Here is a 15,157-nt window from a genome sequence, read left to right on the forward strand (position 1 = left end):
ACCCAATCACGTCGTTCGAATCGGAGCGACGCTGTCGCAAGAAATACGAGGTCAGTTGATTGATTTTTTAACGACTAATCAAGATTATTTTGCTTGATCCCATGAGAATATGACAGGAATCAGTCCCGACGTCATAACACATAAACTCAACGTTGATCCCGATTACAAGCCAGTAAAGCAAAAAAGACGCAAATTCGCGCTTGAAAGGAACCAAATCATCAATGACGAAGTCCAAAAGCTGATCGACACTGGAAAAATCCGCGAAGTAAAATACCCAGACTGGCTAGTCAATGTTGTGGTCATGAGCAACAAGAACAGGAAGTGGAGGTATATATACTTGAACAAAGCATGTCCCAAGGATCCATTCCCTCCCCCTCATATTGACGCAATGGTCGACGCGACGGCGAGCCACAAGCTCCTGACTTTCATGGACGCATATTCTAGGTACAATCAAATATTGACGCATCCAGACGATCAGGAAAAGACAGCGTTCGTCACCGACAAAGGTATATATTGTTATAAGGTTAAGCCTTTTGGTTTGAAAAATGCAGGTGCCACCTACCAACGATTGGTCAACCATATGTTCAAAGACCAATTGAGCGATACCATGGAGGTATATATAAACGATATGCTCGTCAAATCCAAACAAGCAAGCGACCACGTCCAACATTTGACGGAAGCTTTCGACGTCCTGCGAAGGTATGTCATGAAATTAAACCCTACTAAGTGAACATTTGGAGTGTTTGCAGGAAAGTTCTTAGGGTATGTCGTTACACAACGAGGGACCGAAGCTAGCCCGGATCAAATAAAAACCCTTATCAATATCCAATCTCCAAGGAACGTCAAAGAGGTGCAGAAGTTAATTGGTCGCGTGGCTGCGTTGAATCGCTTCATATCCCGGTCGTCCGACAGATGTCATTTACTCTATGACGTTCTGAGGAAGAATAAAGGCTTCGATTGGTTGCAGCAGCATGAAGACGCGCTATAAGAACTCAAAAATACCTAGCTTCACCACCATTGCTGTCCAAGCCCAGCGACGAGGAGACGTTGCAGCTTTATATCGCTGTGAGCAGTGTGTCCGTCAGTGCTGTCCTGACGCGAGAAGCAGAAAGTCAGCAGCTCCCAATCTATTACGTCAGTAAGTCTCTGCTAGACGCATAGACCAGGTATTCCTCATTGGAAAAACTCATTTTAGCCATAGTTGTTGCTGTTAAAAAACTTAGGCACTATTTTGAGACACATACTATTATTATTATGACTAACTATCCTGTCAAAGTCCGTCTTGCGACGCCTCGAATTAACAGGACGCATGAGTAAGTGGGCAATAGCGCTCAGTGGATACGACATTTAGTTTCGTCCCAGAACAGCCATTAAGTTGCAAGCATTGGCAGATTTTGTGGCGTACTTTAGCCCAGAGCTAGAGAAGCTCGCAAACGACGAAGTCGCAAAAATTAACCATGTAGACCACGAACCTTGGGTATTATTTGTTGACGGATCTTCTAATTTTCGTGGCGTAGGTCTAGGTGTTGTGCTAAAGTCGCCACAAGGGGGCAAGGTAGTACGAGCCATTTGCTGCGAGTTTAGAGCGACGAACAATGAAGCCGAGTACGAAGCACTTATAGAAGGAATGACGTTAGCAGAGGACATGGGAGCAAAAGCGTTAAAAGTCTTCAGCGATTCATTGTTGATAGTTAGCCAAGTCAAAGGAGAATTCGCGGCAAAAGATGTCAAATTGGCTATGTACTTAGAGATAACTCAGCGTAAGAGTAAAGTATTTAACCCGTTTGAGATTTTATAGGTACCAAGAGACCAGAATGCGTAGGCAGATGCATTGGCCAACCTTGGATCCTCCTTAAGGGACATTTTGATCACTTCCGTCCTTATAGTCCACCTAGCAATTCCTGCAGTTGCTAGAAACAATGGAAAAATCGTCGCGACAACGGCTGAACGTCCGCAGGACGACCAAGATGTCGCTTGCGATGGGAGCAGTGTCGCAGCGATGCACGACTTCGACGTTGAGGAGGTAAGTGTCAGTTGGACAAAACCGTTTTACGACTATCTTACTAACAACGTACTTCCAGCAGATAGGGCAGAGGCGCGCAGAATTCGGTTCAAAGCGTCACGGTACGTGCTCATTCAAGGAATGTTGTTCAAAAAAATCTGCCGCAGGGCCCTACTTGCGTTGTCTTGAAAAGGATCAGTGGGGGCAAGTCTTGGAAGACTTACATGAAGGAACATGTGGAAATCATTCAGGAGGGTGTAGCCTGTCCAACAGAGCGTTGCGTATGAGGTACTATTGGCCCACAATGAAAAAAGACGCAATGAGATACGTCGCCAAGTACGATAGTTGTCAACGACACGAAGGTATGACGCATAAACCTTGTGAGATTTTGCATCCTACTTTAACACCTTGGCCTTTCATGAAATGGGGCATGGACATAGTTGGCAAGTTACCCCCAGCCCCAGGTCAGAAGGTCTTTATGTTGGCACTAACTGATTACTTTTTAAGTGGATAGAAGCAGGTTCTTTTCAACAGGTACGTGACAAGGAAGTGATTTCTTCTATATATACTAACATAATTTGCACGTTTGGTGTTCCGTCCGAAATAATATGCGACAGTAGGTCGCAATTTATTAGCAACAAAACAAGGCGTTTCTATGACGAATGGAACATAACGTTGTTAGCGTCAACGCCAAGTTATCCGCAAGCCAACGGACAAGCTGAGTCTAGTAATAAGACGGTCATTGACACCTTGAAGAAACGACTTACAGCCAAGAAGGGTAAATGGGCAGAGGTGTTGCCTTCCATCTTATGGGCTAATTGCACGACACCGCGCACTGCGACAGGACAAACACCGTTCTCACTAGTATATGGGTGTGAAGGTGTCATGCCTTCTGAAGTGAACGTCGCGACTGCGAGGTACAGTTTAATGACGGAGGAGCATAATTGCAACGAGCTTGTCAACGACCTGGATACCATTGAAGAGTTGCGCGATGCCGCGTTAGTACGTATGGCGGCTCAACAGAAAATAGTCGCAAGAAGTTTTAATAAAAATGTTCAAGTCAAATCCTTTGTTGAAGGTGATTGGGTCCTGAGGAAAGTGTTCCAAAACACGCAAGAAGTTAACACTGGAAAGTTAGGACCTAAGTGGGAAGGACCATACCAAATCAGTAAGGTATTATAAGGCAAAGGAGCCTATCAATTGGTCCGACGTGACAGAAGCTCCGTGCCACGTAGCTGGAACGCTACACATCTCAAACGATACTTCTTCTAGTTAAGTGATTTACTTTGCTTTCCCAGCATAGTGTAAGAAATAAATGATATTATTATCATGTCTGCGTCGCTAACTGTTAGCGACCTTAGTGTTTTCTCACTACGTTTTGTTGCCTTTCAGGAAAGTCATTCCCATTTGTTTTAATAACGCCGCAACGGTCTTACAATGCGACGAGTAGACATACATCTTATTACGCAATAAAGTAAGAGGTGACGCCGTCACCTTTCAAAGTTTCTCAATTTTTTCCTGCTCCAACAAAACGCTGCGACAAAGGTCTTGCCATTCAAAGCCACAATTGTCGCGACGTTCCATCTATTTTTCTAACATTCATATGTAAGTGTTTATATGTTTCTCATATGTATTCTAAGTTGCTAAGTCCAAATGTTTCGTCTGAACGACCAATGAAGGCTGACTAAGCGCCTGACTATGCCCTAGGAACGTCAGAATAACGACAGAAATGCACGCATGTTGCAGAGGCAAAAGAACATAAGATTTAATTTGCTAAGAAAAAAACACACAGTTGTTAAAGTTATGGCCACCTCCGTGGGTGACCCAAAAGCACAATTGTCAAAGTTATGGTCACCCCCATGGGTGACCCAAATGTACAAACGAAAGAGTCACTCCCTTGAGTGACCTAAAGTAAAAGTTTGATAAAGTTATAAGAGAAAAACGCAGAGAAACATAAGGGAAAGCAGTTAAAAATCTAAGCGTCCTAGCTCTCGTTAGTCTTCTTTTCTGGCAACGCAACAGGTGACGGTACGACGACTGGGGATTCTTTCTCGGTCTCTGGGTCGGGCGGCACGTTAGACGCAATAAAGCTAGCACAGGACGGAGCGTTCTCATCCACCTTTGGAGGAGAATCTGCCGTCGCGGCTAAGTCATCCGGATCCATCAAGTCTTTCATTGATCCCATAAACTTGAGATAGAGGTCTATGTCTTTTTGTGGCGTCCGTGATGCCGTCTTCTTCATTAAGAACTGGTACATAAGCTTGGCCCCGACCCTGGTAGTCACCTCAGCCTTGAGCAAGTCCAGCTCGTTCTTTTGTCTGTCAACAGTCGCCTAGAGGGTCTGGATCTCTTGACGCGACGACTCTTGCAACGTAGTCGTCTTCTCCCTTATCTGCTCCAGTTCTTCTCCATTCTTCTTCAGAGCCTCCTCCATCTTTTTTTATAGTTGACTTGTAAGATTCCACCTCAGACTCCTTGGACTTAACGTCCGTTTCAGCGTTTTCGACTCTCTGCCTCATGGTCTGAAGACCCTTCATCAGTGTCGAAATCTCCCTCTTTGCCATCAGGAAATGTTGGGACGACTGTATGAAGAAAGGAGAACGCATGTCAGTAGGTAGTTATAAACTATTGTCAAAATGTTGTAAAGTCCTTAATTAAAGTAAAGCGACTATACCTGGAATAAAAGCTCTAACCCGTTTAACATCATGCGGGGAAGAGTGTGTTCTTTTTTCCTTTCCGCAGCAGTAGGAAAAAGAAACCTGTCAGCCTCTGGCCATATAGACCTGTCCAACGACATAAAGTCATTGGGGACAGTCACAGTGTATGATGGCTCACCCTTGTAAGGAGGGGCCAAGAATTCAGTCTTGCGCATTTTAGGCGCAACATCTTGTTCGTCGTCCAAATGAACGACGACAGCAGTGTCCTTCTTCGTCGATGTCGCTGACGCAGATACAGTATCAACAGAAGATTCCCTCTTGCGTTTACGCAGCATTTCAGCCAATGCTTGACTGTCCATATTCCCCCTAGGACGCGATTGAGATGAACCTGTCGACAAACGTTTTGAGTCAATAAAAAATTCTGACGTCGTTAGAGCCTAAGGCAGAGAGAAAAAACAAACTTACCAGATGCCATAGATGAACATCTGTCCTGGCTAGCAAATAGGATTCGTCTAAATTGCCTATCCTTCTCTGGTACCTCCAGAAACTTGTCGCAGAGACTCTTAGATTCGTCGTGGTGTGTCAGTAATTTTGGGTTCAGACCTGCAGAAGAAACGATGTAAGAGTAATGTTAACGACACGACGCAAAAGAAAAAATGATTGAAATTAAACAAACCTTCAGTGTTCCAGCCACCAATCTGGGATTTTCCAACTTCCCCTAGGGTTGATTTCTTCACAAAAACGTATCTGTTCTTCCATCCTCTGTCGTTTGATTGGACTCCCCCAACCAAAGGCTCTAGTCTCGCTTTTGCATGTAGGGCTATCCTATTTTTAGCTTTAACCCTAATTTCATAGTAGAGCAAGAGGTCGTGCAGAGTAAAGGCTTCATCCCACGACGTCGTCACTTTGTCAACGACGCTCAGAATTCGCCAGACTTGGGGCATTATCTGCCCAGGGCTGATCTGGTAGATCTGCATTAAATCTCTGGCTAGGGGGGTGAAAGGGAGTCTCAGGCCTATTTTAAAGGGATATTCGTAAAGTACCACCCAGGTGGTAGGGCATGTCTCTGGTGGTTCGTCCGACTCTGCGTCTCTAATAACCGTGCCGTCGGGCAAATTTCCTAACTCTAGAAACCTCATCATGTCTTCCTCTGACATGGTCGACTATTCGTCCTCATTCTCGCTTCTTTGTTCTACGACTTTCTCCTTACCTCTCGATTTTTCCTGGTTTTTTTGAACGTCCTAATGCTACGCCTACTAGGTGCCATAGGTGCAAATGAGGAAGAAAGGAAAAGTGCGAAGTAAAGAGATCAATGGACGGAAAGTAGAAGTTTACCTAGTACTAGAGATCAGTTTCCCGGGGAGAGAATTATGGAAGTTATGGAAATTATCTTGCTTTAGAGAGAGAAAGATTTGGTGGGTTGAAGTTTTCAACCGCCCACGGTATATATATCTCCAAAGGCAATCATTATTTTGGGCCAACGGTTAGAAATTAACGGCTCCTTAAAAAAAACTACCTTTTTAATTTGAGACCTTTGGGCTGCCTTATGGATCCCCTTTCTTTTTTTCTAAGTATCTCCGTAGGATATTTTATATACTTGTCACGCGAGATTTTTCGCTAAAGTGTCTTGATTACATTGAAGATATTTTGCCTGATTCTTTGATTTTTTAACAATTGTCTCATGTTTTTGTGTTACCCCAATTCGACAATTGGGGGCAAACTGTTATGGCTGATTTTTGCAGGATGACATTGACATAATGACGCAGGGACTTTGACACTAAGACGCGACGGAGAGGCGAGAAGATTAAGTCAAAGTAAGATTAGTAACCAGTTGTCCAAGAAAGGAAGGTGTATTATCCGGCGACAATTCAGCTCATGTAGCCGTTGGAGAGAATCACTCACTTGAAGAAGGAGAGTAAATTCCGGCAATATTATAGCTTTGATCAAGATAAATCTCCTAAAATCAAGGAGCGGTTACCATTGGAACAATCAAAGGAATTAATAGTGCATTGATTTAGAAAACGCCGAAGGAGAAAGAGATACAAAAGCAAAGAGAGGATCATTAGAATAGACTACTGGACATTTTGTACTAGCAGAAAAAACTTAAGTTGCAAACGATCATCACTCATCTGTAACGACGATCATTGATAGTAGATTGGTGGAACCATCTCCACCCGCGCTTTTTACCCATCTTCATTGGGGTTTTCCGCATCACCATCTTTGTGTGTTCATCCCTTTGACCCCTCTTTTGCATTCATTCCTTGCATTGACTTATACATAATCTGGTTAAAGTGTCCCTAACTTTAATTCTGTCGTGAACGGCAAATTTTAGCATAAACAAGCATCTTATATAAATGTCATGTTCTCTAAACATACAAAATGAACCAGTCAATGACCCTCGTGGATGTGCTGAGTTAATTAAAAAGCATAACCAGTCAATGACCTTTGTGGATCTGCCGGATTAAGCAAAGAAGCATTAGGGATTAACCAGTCACGACCTTCGTGGATCTGTTGAGTCAATTAAAGTGCCTAACCGGTCAATGACCTTCGAGGATCTGCGGGATTAATTCTTTTAATAACATTTTCCTAACCGGTCAATGACCTTTGTGGATCTGCCGGATTAATTGAATACACATTCAAAATTACCAGTCAGTGACCTTAGTGGATCTTCAGGATCAATTCGTTAAATAAAATATTCGGTTTTTTAACCAGGTACCCCTGTGGTTTTTCAAAATTCATGGGGTACCCCTAATTTTTAAAAAATGCACCAGGTACCCTTATTCTTTAAGTAAAATGCACGAAATGCCCCTAATGACTAACGGTGTCAAGTTTTCGTTAGTCATTAGGCTTAATTAACCTCTCTAACCCTAATTAAACCCTAATTAACTAACTAAATCCTAACCTAACCCCATAACTTGAAAACCTAAACCCACCACCACCACCCAACCACCACCACCTCCCCCTCCCTCCCTCACCCCCTGCAGCAGTCTCCTCCCCCCTTGATTTCCCTATTTCACCTCACCCACCCCCAACACCACGCAACCACCACCACCTCCCCCTCTAAAACTAATTTCGAAAATCAATTTCGAAAATCATTTTGAAAATCATTTTCAAAAATTATTTTTGAAAACATTTTCGAAAACCATTTTCGAAAACCATTTTCGAAAACCATTTTCGAAAACCTTTTGCGAAAACCGTTTTCGAAAACCAATTTTGAACTCATTTTCGAAAACCAATTTTGAAATCAGTTTTTTTTAAAAAGAATCAATGAAGAAAGAGAGAGAAAAAGAAATGAAGAAGAAGGAGGAATTTCGAACCCATGGGTCGAGTTTTTTCAGAAATTCCGGAGAAATCCAAGAGATGGTTGGTGTTTTGTATCCCGGTTCGATGGTGGTGGGGCAATTCGATAGGGGTGGGGGAGGGGGGATTTGATGGGTGTGGGGGAGCTACGGGAGAGGGGAGTTGCGGCTATGGGGTTGGTGGGAGGGTAGGGTGAGGGAAGGGCAGGACGGCTGCGGGGGTAGGAGAAGCGTAGGGGGCTGTGGTAGTAGGGTTTAGGGTGGGGGTGAGGTGTTAGATTAGGGATTAGGGTTAGGGTTAGGTTAGGTTTAGAGGGTTTAATTTGGGTTAGAGGGGTTAGAAGGGTTAATTAACCTTAATGACTAATGGAAATTTGACGTCGTTTGTCATTAAGGGCATTGGGTGCATTTTATTTAAACAGTAAGGGAAGCTGGTGCATTATTTTAAAATTAGGGGTACCCCATGAATTTTGAAAAACCACAGGGGTATCTGGTGAAAAACTCGTAAAATATTCCTAACCAGTCAAAGATCCCGTTGGATCTGCGGAATTAAGTGAATAAGAATCTAAACTAATCGGTTAACGACCTTAATGGATCTGCTGAGTTAATTAAGATGCATAATAAGTGGTTAACCGGTCAAGAATCAACATGAATATGCCGGATTAAGCAACTACTCTAACAGGTATTAATATGCAAACAAACGACAAAAGCAATATAAGCATAACATTGAGACGACATCAAAGTTGGACAAAAGGAGGTACTTTCATTAATATCATAAATAATTACAGCCCTAAAAAACTAAACGGTCTGCCACAGGCTGTAACACCCCCAGATTTCTCCATTTTAAAAACTTATACTTTCGTAAAATACTTGGAGAAACTTAAGGGTATTACCATCAAATATAAATATATTTTGGCAATACTATAACTTGATACACAAAATATACAGCGGAAACTTCTAACTTTATTTATAAAAATAATATTATTATCCAAAAACCACAATACTAATACGAAAAGTCTAAAGACTACTAAAATAGTGATCTAGCTAGTTCTATTGATCCCAAAAGGTTCCTCCCATGCATCATGAATCATCAATAGACCTGCAAACTACTCCCCGTAAGGAAAGTAGGGCAAAGCCAAAACAAATAGGAAATACGAGTCAGTTGAAATACTGAGTACAATTACGTGCAAGACTTGTAAACTTATAAATATATAATTCACATACTTTCATAAACATGCTTTATTTCACAATTCCAGTGATAACAAAAGATAAGATCAATCCATTATTAAAATTCACGTTAACAGCAAAGAATATATCTCCTTTAATAATTCCATTAAAAGTGGAAAATAATAATATAAGAACTTAACTTAAACCCCTTTCCTTGATCCGCAGATCCTAAGTGTGCACACCCCCCAAGCTAGATACCTTTATGAATACAAAGACATTGGAGTAACCTTAATGCCAACTAGTGGACTTGGAAGAACCCTTCTTGAACAAAGCCAAGGGGTAATTGTAATAAGAATAACGTAGGGGTAAACCTTTCCTTTAATTCAAATAAGGAATTATGATAAACAAACTTAATTATAGGGAATTAAAAAAAGATAATTTAAACTTTTAAAACTAAACTCATGCTAATATTGTTGAGTTATTCAAAGCCACTGATTTGCAAAAGTGGATTCCTTCATAAAAAAAAATGGATTATACATGCAAACTGATTTTTTTTATTTACTTTTCTAAAACAAACAAAACAATATTTGATTGGTTTAGCATATCTAAGCAAGAGAAAATACAAGCTTTAATTTTATCTAGCCTAAATGATAAGAAGGTTTGATTAAACCAATTGCATAGACCAATTCATATAATTTATACTAAAACACACATAACTAATGTATACATAATAATTAAAGATCAAGCCACGTAAACGTACCTTGATAATTCACGAAATAAGAAAATCAACTAGTAAGGGAATGTTCACGAACGAAATCCTCCTATTAATTATAAACTAGTTCTAATCAAAACGATGAACAATATATGAACTCTTAAAGAAAATTATGCTAACTAACTAATTATAGACATGATTCATGCTCAAACAATTAAAACATGTTTTTATAAAACTCAAAAAGATCAAAAACTAGGAATTAAAACAACTTTTAAAAAAATGGAGTACTTACAAAACCTCCCGATAAAACTCCTCGGTGAAAACTAAAACTACTCAAAGAGACCACTCACTTTAGGGAAAACTTTATAAGGAACTCTCAATATTTTTTTTTTGGTGAAGAGAAAGTGAAGGATTAAAGGGGTATTTATAGTGTAAACTAGGGTAGAAAAGAGGTAAAACTTTCCTAAATTATTAAAATTAGGGCAAAAGAATTTTTTTAAAAAAAATTAAACTTTGCAACATTACAAAGCTGCCGTGCAGCAGCTGTGTAATGCAGCAAAAAAATTTGTTTCATTTTTTTTTTTATAAATAACTCTTCCCTTTAATTGTTTCCTAAAATCAATTTTGTTTGATTTTAAAGAGATTGTTAAATCTTCCCAAATCAATTAAAATCCCATACTTTCAACTCAATATAAATCTCATAAAAATCTGATTTTATAAGATTTAACAAAATATTTTAAATATTTAAAGTTTTCGGTTTATTTTAAAGAATCGATTTTTCAAAACAACACTTATAAAAATATCCAAAATTACATACTAAGATGTATAATCTAATTTTATTACCCAAAAATGAATTTTGGATTGTATAAAATTATTTATCAAATATTTGTTTAAATAACTAATTAAATAAATAAGATAATGACAAGAGCAACTATTGTTAAAAAATTACTAAAATAACCTTTAAAATTCAAACTATATTTCCCTCCAAATGATTCCCTCCAATGTGATTTTAAAATAGTTTAAAATGAGTTTTGAAGATAAAATTTAAAATTGTTTTAAATAATCTCAATAAATGCCTAAAAATACGGGGTATTCAGTCTACCCCCCTTAAAAGAAGTTTCGTCCCGAAACTTACAAAGATTTTAAAAATATTTGTTTTCATGCTAAAATTATGAATGCACATATTTAAAAATAACGACTCTATATGCTCTAAGAATGTAAAAGCGCGCGAAACTCTATCGCATTCTACCCCCCTTAAAAAGGGAGTTACGCCCCCGTAACTCTATTCACCTCAATAAAAACTCTGGTACTTTCTACGCATTTCGTCCTCAGCCTCCCAAGTCGCTTCCTCGGTTTTGTGATTGGACCAAAGAACTTTCAATAACTTTACATCCTTGTTTCTAGTACTACGGACTTTGCTATCTAGGATCTTAATCGGTCTTTCCTCATAGGTTAAGGTCTCATCCAATTCGATAGATTCAGGCTGCAAGACATGAGAAGAATCTGTAATATACTTCCTTAATTGTGACACATGAAAGACATTATGTACCTTGCTTAACTCATTAGGTAACTCTAAACAATAAGCCACCTTGCCAACCCTAGTCAAAATTTTATAGGGTCCAATGTACTTTGGGCTTAGCTTGCCTCTCTTTCCAAACCTCATTACCCCTTTTGTCGGAGAAACTTTGAGTAAGACGCTTTCTCCAACCTCGTACTCCTCATCCCTCCTCTTCAAATCGGCATAGCTTTTCTGTCGATCTTGGGCGGCTCGTATCTTTTCCGAATTAACCTGACTTGCTTCACGGTGTCCTCGATAAACTTGGCCCAAGTACAATCGTTCACTTATATCATTCCAACATATCGGGCTTCGACATTTTCGACCTACAAAGCTTCAAACGGTGCCATTCCAATACTTGCATGATGACTTTGTTGTAGGAGAATTCAATCAAATCCAAGTAATCTTCCCATGATCCTTGATACTCCATTACACAAGATCTTAACATGTCTTCCAATGTCTGAATAGTTCTCTCAGTTTGCCCATCAGTAGCTGGGTGAAAAGCGGTACTCATCAGTAGCTTGGTCCCCATTCTTTTTGACACTTTGCCAAAAGTTCGATAAGAACCTAGAATCTCGATCAGAGATGATGTCCTTTGTACTCCATGATACTTCACTACGAACTTCACATAGGCTATAGCCAATTGATCCATCGACCAAGTATTCTTCATTGGTATAAAAACTGCGGTCTTAGTCAAACGGTCCACTACCACCCAAATAGTATCATTTCCTTTCTTACTTTTGGGCAAGGCTCCCACAAAATCCATTGAGATAGAGTCCCATTTCCAGCTAGGACTTCCAAAGGTTGGACCATCCCTTGAGGTCTCTTATGTTCAATCTTTACCTTTTGACAAGTAAGACACTTAGCCACAAATTCAGCAACTTCTTTCTTCATGTTTGACCACCAAAAAGTCTTCTTCAAATCCTTATACAACTTATCTCCCCTGGATGCATTGAGTATTGTGAGTTGTGAGCTTCCTCCATCAATTTCTGCTTAAGATCCCCTTGATTCTGAGGCACACACCATCTTCCTTTGAATCTCACACTGCCATCATCAAATATTTTGAAGTCTAGTGCTTGGCCCTCTTGAATTTTCTCCTTAATTTTCTCCAATTTATCATCCCCAGCTTGACTTTCCCTGATCTCATCAAGAATAGAAGGTTGGATCGCTATGGCACCTAGTAGTTCTTCTACGCTTCCTAGCTCCATGACTTCCAAGTTCATCTTCTGAAACTCCATACATAACTGATCTGGCAATATTATTGCATTAATCGAATGACTAGTCTTCCTACTCAAAGCATCAGCCACAACGTTAGCCTTCCCTTCATGATACTGGATATCCAAGTCATAATCCTTAATGAGTTCTAACCATCTCCTTTGCCTCATGTTCAACTCCTTTTGAGTAAATATGTACTTCAAGCTCTTATGATCTGTATAAATCTTACAAGTTACTCCATATAAATAGTGTCTCAAATCTTCAAGGCGAACACAATGGCAGCTAATTCTAAATCATGAGTTGGATAATTCACCTCATAAGGTTTCAATTGCCTCGAAGCATAAGCAATCACCTTTCGATTTTGCATCAGTACACACCCTAAGCCATATTTCGATGCATCACTATAACCTCATATTGTTGACCTTCATCTGGCAATGCTAAAACTGGTGCTGAAGTTAACTGTTCTTCAAGTTCTGAAATGCCTCCTCACACTCTGAACTCCAAATAAATTTACACTCCTTTTTCATCAAGTTAGTCATAGGCCTCGAAATCCTAGAGAAGTCCTTCACAAATCTTCGGTAATATCCGGCCAATCCCAAGAAACTCCTTATATCATATACACTCTTCGGAGTAGGCCATTCAGTAACAGCTCGAATCTTAGCGGGATCCACTGAAACACCCTCTTTCGAGATCACATGGCCCAAAAATGCAACTTCCTCCAACCAAAACTCACATTTAGAAAGCTTAGCATATAACTGATGCTCTCTCAACTTTGACAAAACTTGTCTTAAATGCTCCTCATGTGCCTCCCTATCCTTAGAGTAAACCAGAATGTCGTCGATGAAAACAACAACAAATTTATCCAAGAACGTTCTGAAAGTTCTATGCATCAAATCCATGAAAACTGCAGGTGCATTAGTAAACCAAAAGGCATCACCGTGAACTCATAATGTCCATAGCGAGTCCTAAAGGCTGTCCTTGCGATATCATTCTCGCAATCCTTAATTGATGATAACCAGACCTCAGGTCTATTTTAGAAAAGATTCCAGCCCCTTGAGTTGGTCAAACAAATCATCTATTCTCGGAAGTGGGTATTTGTTCTTGATAGTTACACTATTTAGTTCCCGATAGTCAATGCATAGCCTCAAACTCCCATCTTTCTTTTTCACAAACAGTACTGGTGCACCCCATGGTGAAGAGCTTGGCCTGATGTAGCCTTTCTCCAACAGCTCATCCAGTTGGACTTTTAGTTCCTTCATTTCTGCAGGTGCCATTCGGTATGGGGCCTTAGAGATTGGTCTGTTCCGGGCACTAAGTCTATGGTGAAATCAAGATCTCTCACTGGTGGCATTCCTGGAATCTCATCAGGAAAAACATCTGGAAACTCACTCACCACTGGTACCTTGCTAGGTTCAACCTCTTCCATTATTTCTTGAACACTACACATAAACAATGGGTACCCTTTCTTTATACAAGACTGTAGTTGCAAGGAGAAATTATTCGAGGCCCTTTTGTTTCCCTTCCCTCCTGTAAGTCACCCTAACCTTGTTTGGTCCGGTTAAAATTACTTTTTGAGCCTCACAATTGATATGACCCTTATATTTTCCAAGCCAATCCATCCCAAGGATGACATCTAGGTCTTTCATCTCATACTCAATCAAGTCAGACGGGAATTCTATTCCTGCTATAAGTAGAGGTACCTGCCTATACAACTTAGAACAATGCAATTCTTCTCCTGATGGTAATGCAAAACTGACAGAAATGTATTCGGGACTGACTAGTCCTAGACGTTCACCTAGGGTCCTAGTCATGAATGAATGTGATGCTCCTGAATCAAATAGAACTTTAACAGGCATAGAATTAACGGAAAAAGTACCAGCTATCACATCAGATGTGGCCTCGGCCTCACGACCATTTATTGCAAAGATGCGCCCCTTGGTCTGACTATTTCCATTCCGTTTCCTGGCTTAGCACTCCCAAATTGTTGAGTAGGGTTTGACGGGTTAGAAGCTATGGTCTTGTTATCCTGGCAGGAATAGGTGGTTTTCCTTCAGATTTCCAGTAACATTCATACTCACGATGACCTAGCTTTTGGCAATACCTACAAGTCACTGGCTTCCCTTCACAATCTTTTCCTGGGTGGTTCTTATTACACTTCTTACAATGGAACACCCTTTTGGGCCTCTCTCCGCCTGATTGATTCCTTGAAGTCTAATCATTGGTCCTAGCCCCAAGGTTTCTTCCATTCTTCTTTCGCTTCCTCCCTTAAACTTTTTCTCATTCCCCTGGTTCGGGTAGTTGCCATTCCCTTTCCTCTTTTCTCTGAAGAGTTTCCCTCTAGTTCCTTCCCTCTAATCCCATACAAGTGGGCAGCTCTCCCATAAACCTCATCAAGGGTGCTAAAGGTGGCTCCTCCGAGCTTTCCTTGCAAAGATAGGGTCAAGCCTTGCTCAAATCTTTGAGCCTTAAGAGCCTCAGTGGGTACTACTTCAGGTGCAAATCTCATTAGCTCTATGAACTTACTATAGTATTCTGAAATGGACATGGCCC

The 15,157-nt window shown here is 40.4% G+C and overlaps 1 protein-coding gene across 1 annotated transcript; it reads right to left on the minus strand.

Annotated features, from left to right (window-relative positions):
• Positions 1-13,862: 13,862 nt before the first annotated feature.
• LOC130589992 (uncharacterized) lies at positions 13,863-14,463 on the minus strand. The gene is made up of 2 exons (XM_057391794.1): positions 14,176-14,463; positions 13,863-14,084 (listed from the first exon to the last, which is right to left on the minus strand). Exons 1-2 carry the CDS (start codon positions 14,461-14,463, stop codon positions 13,863-13,865), a joined length of 510 nt encoding a protein of 169 aa, XP_057247777.1.
• Positions 14,464-15,157: the final 694 nt, after the last annotated feature.

Source organism: Beta vulgaris, chromosome 1 (genome assembly GCF_026745355.1).
Source record: "Beta vulgaris subsp. vulgaris cultivar EL10 chromosome 1, EL10.2, whole genome shotgun sequence".
NCBI lineage: Eukaryota > Viridiplantae > Streptophyta > Magnoliopsida > Caryophyllales > Amaranthaceae > Beta > Beta vulgaris.